The 5,351-nt window shown below is 44.3% G+C and overlaps 1 protein-coding gene across 2 annotated transcripts; it reads right to left on the bottom strand.

Moving 5' to 3' along the window:
- Positions 1–287: 287 nt before the first annotated feature.
- On the bottom strand, positions 288–4,956 carry bloc1s5 (biogenesis of lysosomal organelles complex-1, subunit 5, muted). 2 transcript variants are annotated; one of them, XM_030755979.1, is made up of 5 exons: positions 4,752–4,956; positions 4,516–4,604; positions 3,775–3,904; positions 3,249–3,307; positions 288–3,091 (listed from the first exon to the last, which is right to left on the bottom strand). In XM_030755979.1, exons 1-5 carry the CDS (start codon positions 4,894–4,896, stop codon positions 2,921–2,923), a joined length of 594 nt encoding a protein of 197 aa, XP_030611839.1. In that variant the 5' UTR covers positions 4,897–4,956; the 3' UTR covers positions 288–2,920. The 2 variants fall into 2 exon arrangements, with proteins under 2 accessions (XP_030611839.1, XP_030611840.1); XM_030755980.1 differs by having other exon boundaries at positions 2,921–3,091; positions 4,522–4,604.
- Between the last annotated feature and the right edge of the window lie 395 nt (positions 4,957–5,351).

Raw genomic sequence — 5,351 nt, 5'->3', positions numbered from 1 at the left:
AAACACATATACAGTAATTAGAGTTAATAGAATTACTCCTGTGTGGGAACAGTTTCTGAATGCATACCCCATGAAGGCCATGGGGGGATGACCCTGCTGCTGACTTTATTTATGCCTTCAGTAACATTTTCCTGATGAATTGAGGTTTAAGCCCTATTAATATAACATGGCGTACATTTTGTAAATTACTACCCCAATTTGAGTGAAACAGACCATGAAGGAGGGGGGCTTCAAGGTGGGCCAACATTATGAGTGACAAGCTGACATCAGATCCAACAGGACAAACCAACAGGTGATGTCATGGTAGCTAAGGCCATCTTTAATATACAGTCTATGGGAATAGTACAATCCAATCTCTGAATGATGTGTTTTTCACAATATTTTTAATTGAACAGCTGGGAGTGAAGGTATGATGGGAAATGCGGTGAACAGGTGCAGGACAACGTCCAGCAAAGGTTCCCGGTCAAATGCAAACCAAGGACACAGTTCGGTTCACTGTGGGCAGCTGTGGCTCCAGAGGTAGAGCAGGTGGTCTTTGGGAAATATACTGAATCCCAAATTGCTGCCAGAGCATCCATTGGTGTGTGTGTGTGTGTGTGTGTGTGTGTGTGTGTGTGTGTGATAGGTACAAAGTGTTTAAGGTATAGAATGTAAATGTGTAGAGTAAAAGCACTTTGAATACTCACTAAGGTCTGCTACTGGGATGTAACAGCATCATGTCAGGGCGGTACACATGATGACTACATTTGATACTTCTAATTTGTTACTAAATCACTCTGCGCTGAGTAAAATGGTTGCTTGATAAACACGGTGACACCCTGAAAACCGATTCTTTCAGTCCTTTCTCGGTAAACCTCTGTTATCTGAGCGCGTCATCCCTGTGAAACATTCTGTTATGTTCCAGCGGATGTGGAAAGCTCTTTTTCAGACACAGTATCAGATTGCATTGACCAGCACACCCTTTTCTCCGTCCCTTGCCCGGAGGAGCTCCATCTGGGTGCTGCTGTTTCTTCTACCATTTATGTTGGCACAGCAAACAGCAGCAGCATGTCCAGAGAGCACTTCTCTCCCTTCAAAACAGGAAGAACGCACTGCGTTCAGATAGACACGGGAGACCAAAAACAAACCAGCGACGATCCAGAGGCAGCAGACGGAGGAGGATGGTAACAGGAGATTTCGGCTGGTGCCCGGCCAGTTTCTGCACTTGGCATCATCTTACTGGATCGCATGCCCTCGTCTGTGCAGAACCCCTCTGTCCCGGCAACCTACGAGGATGTGATCCTTAGCAGCCTGATGTTGTTTGTCATATCTTCTCCATGTAAAAATCATCTAAGAATGCTGTTTGTGTTAACCCTGAGCATGAATTAGAAGTAGCTGATTGATCATTAAACAACAGCACAACGCTGAGCCTGTAAGCTCGTGACTCTCTGCTTATTGAGAGCACACAGTTCAGCAGTGACTCTTTTTCCTTCATTTCAGGGAAACAAAAAAACAAAAATCAAAGGGCAGAAAGGGTGGCTTGCTGGCAGAGGTCAGCCGTGTTTCCATACTGCCACTCCTTGTCAGCTGATGATGGTCCGTCTCCGCGGCAGACAGCTGCAGCCATCAGGGCACAGGGAAGGAATAGGTATGCACGCAGCCATGCACAGAACAGAGCGGCACTGGCCTTTTGCTTAAACATCTGCTGGCACGTCTGTGCCCTCTGTGACCTGCTCTTACTTGCACAGACACAGGCAGAAAACACAGACAGGGTCCTTGCATAAGAGCAGTGGGGACAGCTCACTGCTGGGCTAATGGAAAAAGTTGTAGTTTCTGTGAAAGAGGATCAAGCAGTCAGCATCAAAACTCTGCAGAAGGGCTCAAACACGCTTCAGATGATCATGAGACTATTCAGACATCCAGTGTATGTGCAGTTTAAGGGAGTGCAGATGTTTGAGGGGAGGTTTTGTTAAATATTTCTCCTGCTACGGTGTTTGAGATGAACTCTGGTCTCAGACATGCCAAGAATGTGCCAAGTGCACCCACCCATCCATTAACCTGTCCAGAAGTATGCCACTGTGCTCGAAAACACTTCAGTAAAAGCACTGCATGTGCTGCATCAAAACCAACACAACATTTCAGTTCTTTTCTATTTAATAACTCAACTTTTTCATTATTGCATGCTGCTGAAACTTGTACTTGTTAGGAACACTACACACAAAGCATGACAACCACACATGCAGAGAGCCCAGATTTGATTTAGACTTTTTCTGTCTCAATACAAGAATGTATGATTTGAGGGGGCAAGAGAAACAAACCAAAAACCAACATTAGCTGCTCCTGATCATCTGTTTCGCTTCGGGCAAAAACCTTTTATCATTTGTTGACTTGCAGGTAAAGTCAGAGGTCACATGCTCCAAAGGGAGCAGAGCAGGTGAGGGGTGGGTTCTTCTTCAAACACACCTGCTCAGGAGGGCTTCTCGAACACTTAATGATCTCGCTTTTAGTGCTCAGAATATCTCCCCGCTGTGCCAAACTCAACGCTGCTTTCAACACGATGTTCATTTATCATCAGGACCCTTCGGGCAGGCATCCATTAAAAACCTTGAAATGTTGAAACCTTCACAGCCAAAGAAAAAAATCAAACGATTGCTTTTTTAAAAACGACGTAGTCCAGGCTTTTTTTTTTCTCTTTTTTAAATGCCGTACATGTTCCACGTGCTTAAGACAGAAAATTGTGAGTTTGATGGCCTGTAAAAACGTTCTTAATCATGATTGTTTTTTTTGAACATTTCACAATTTGGACTGTGCTGAGTTTAGTGCTCTTTTGCTTCCAACCACCAAGTTCATCAAGCAAAGTCAGCAGTTTTGTTTAGCGTGTGTAGAGCAGGTTTCTGAGACCGACTGTGTTCATTCGCATCTTCACGTTATTATCAGCTGATCACAGCGTAAACTTGGCCAACTCCTTCTTCTTTTCACTGTATTTAGTGCTGAGTTGTCCTACAGCCCTCGCATGCTCTTCGTCCACCTCTTCCTTTAGTCTCTGCTGCTCTTTTAGAAACTCGGCCCAGTCTTCTTTTAGTTGCTCCATGTTCGCCTTCAGCTGGGTGCCCTGTTGGGACACAAGGAAATGAAACACACTGTGTCATGCATTGTTCTGTATATGCAGGGAAAGTTCAAAGTATCATAAATGTCTTTAATGCAGTTTGACTCTCAGAGGATATCTTTTTGTCTCCATCTCTAGAAGTGGCCTTGGCCTGAGTTTTTACCTGCTGGGCCTCTAGCTCCCTCTGCTGGACCCTTTCAGCCATGTGATGAGCAGCCGCCACTGTGGGACACATGCAAAAAAAAAAACCCACACACCCACTGAAATATAGTTTTTGTCTGAACATTACATAAAAAAGTGTACTTTTTGAGCAGACTCAAAAAAAATGGCACAATAATAGAGCACAGCAGCCCAGTTTGAACCACTTGTATTTTAACAGGAGGTATGTTTTGCGGCTACACTACATCCGTTTGTCTACACCCGTCACAAAGATTGTGCTTTCAAACAAGTTCTAAGTGTTGTGTTGGAACCCACACCTTAAAAAGCTGCTCACAGACCCTCGATCTCAGCAGTAATACGTTTACAGCAAGCGTGGATGGAACAAACATGGACACGGCACATTTTTATGAATGCAGTCTGTGCATCAGTAATGCTAACTGAATGTTTTGTCCCATGTTACTGTCAAATTAACTGAGAGACTAATTCATGAACTAGCAAACAAAAGTGTGGCTGCGGGTGGGGTGACTTACACCGTTTGATGACCTCAGACAGCTGCTGGTTCATGTCCCCTGAGTTTGCTGGTGGCATTTGCTGGTTAGCTTCCAGCACACTTTTACTGATGTTCTCCAGCAGACGGCTCTCCCTGTACCCCCGTTTTTCCTAAACGACAGCACAACGAGTCAGTCTGCGCCCTGAACAGCTGATTAAGAAAACCTGTAACCTCAGTTATTTGACAAACTTCCTACTAGGTGGGAGAATTATGGCAGGTTTTAGTGTTTGACAATCTCACCTGGCAACAAAAAATAACTGAAGTGAGCGAACTTTATCTTATTGGATAAAACAGATACAAAACTTGAACTTTGAGGACAAAATCTGCCGTGCAAAAAAAGTGATAAATTGCAATACACAAAATGTTAAAAAGCACAACAATATCATATCATGGGCGTGTGTGGTGATTCCCACCTTTACCTCCTACAGCAGGAATGAACAGAGTGTGACAGAAACTTCAAAACTCTGTTTCTTTTTAATTTTCTTGGTTATTTGCAAGAGAAAAAGCAAAAAGCATTTGAATTTGTGCAGCTTGTCACGACTTGCGTGGATTCTCTGTAACTCATGTGGACTCATAATAAGTAACTACGGTGTGAAATGAAAAGATAAAGCAGATATCAGTGACACCATGACAGGGACAAACATCCTACATTTACATGTTAAAACGCTGTAACCCCCCCGTTTCTGACAAATGTCAGGGGTCTGGTTTAAACAGTATTCACCTGTACCTCAAACTCTCTGACAAAGTAGCGGATCTCTGCATTGATGACGGGCCTGTGGTCCAGCAGTCGTGACTGGACGTCACCCACATCTGCAGGAGGAGCACAGATCAGGATGAATCCGGTTTACACGAAACAAACACACACAAGTCAGCGGTCTGTGTTTTAAAATACAAGCTCAGAAAAGCGCTTTAAAGAGCAAGCAGCGAGCCCGCTTTTCTGCCATGGGCCGAGCTCACCTTTAGCGATCTTGTCCATAACTTTGAGCTCTGCTGTCAGAGTCCCTTTGCTTTGCCCCCCCCCCACAACACTGGAGCTGCTAATTTCCTCCAAACGCGAAACCAGCTGATAACTAGTCTCAGCAACAAAAGCGATAATCAACATAACCAAACTATCAGTTATGAGCGAAAGCTTTCCAATAACGATGCAGAGTACTAATACCTGTCACATGACTCAAAAAACAAATACTACTTCCGGGTGCGAGCCTTTGGACTGAACCAAGGGGCTGAGGGGTGTTCACGATCGGTAAAGGTGTGTTTTACATACACACTCAGCTGACGGTGACTTCCTAATACACGGTTTGACTTTTTTTTTTGGTGTATATATGAACCTAATCTGAGGTGCTGTTCACTGTTATCTCTGCATGAATGGCTCCGGCTTGTGTGTGAGGGAGTGCTGTGTTGTGTCTGTTGTGTCTGTTGTGCCGTATGGACGGCAGCAGATGTCAGTGTTACTCTGTGCTGGTGCAAAGCGGCTGCAGCTCTCCCTACTTTTCACTCACTCACCGACCAAAGCCAGGTCGTTACAAGGGTTATTAACATTTATTAATATATTAATAA

The sequence above is a fragment of the Archocentrus centrarchus genome, chromosome 20 (genome assembly GCF_007364275.1).
Source record: "Archocentrus centrarchus isolate MPI-CPG fArcCen1 chromosome 20, fArcCen1, whole genome shotgun sequence".
In the NCBI taxonomy this organism is placed as follows: domain Eukaryota; kingdom Metazoa; phylum Chordata; class Actinopteri; order Cichliformes; family Cichlidae; genus Archocentrus; species Archocentrus centrarchus.
This window is presented reverse-complemented; position numbering and strand designations above follow the sequence as displayed.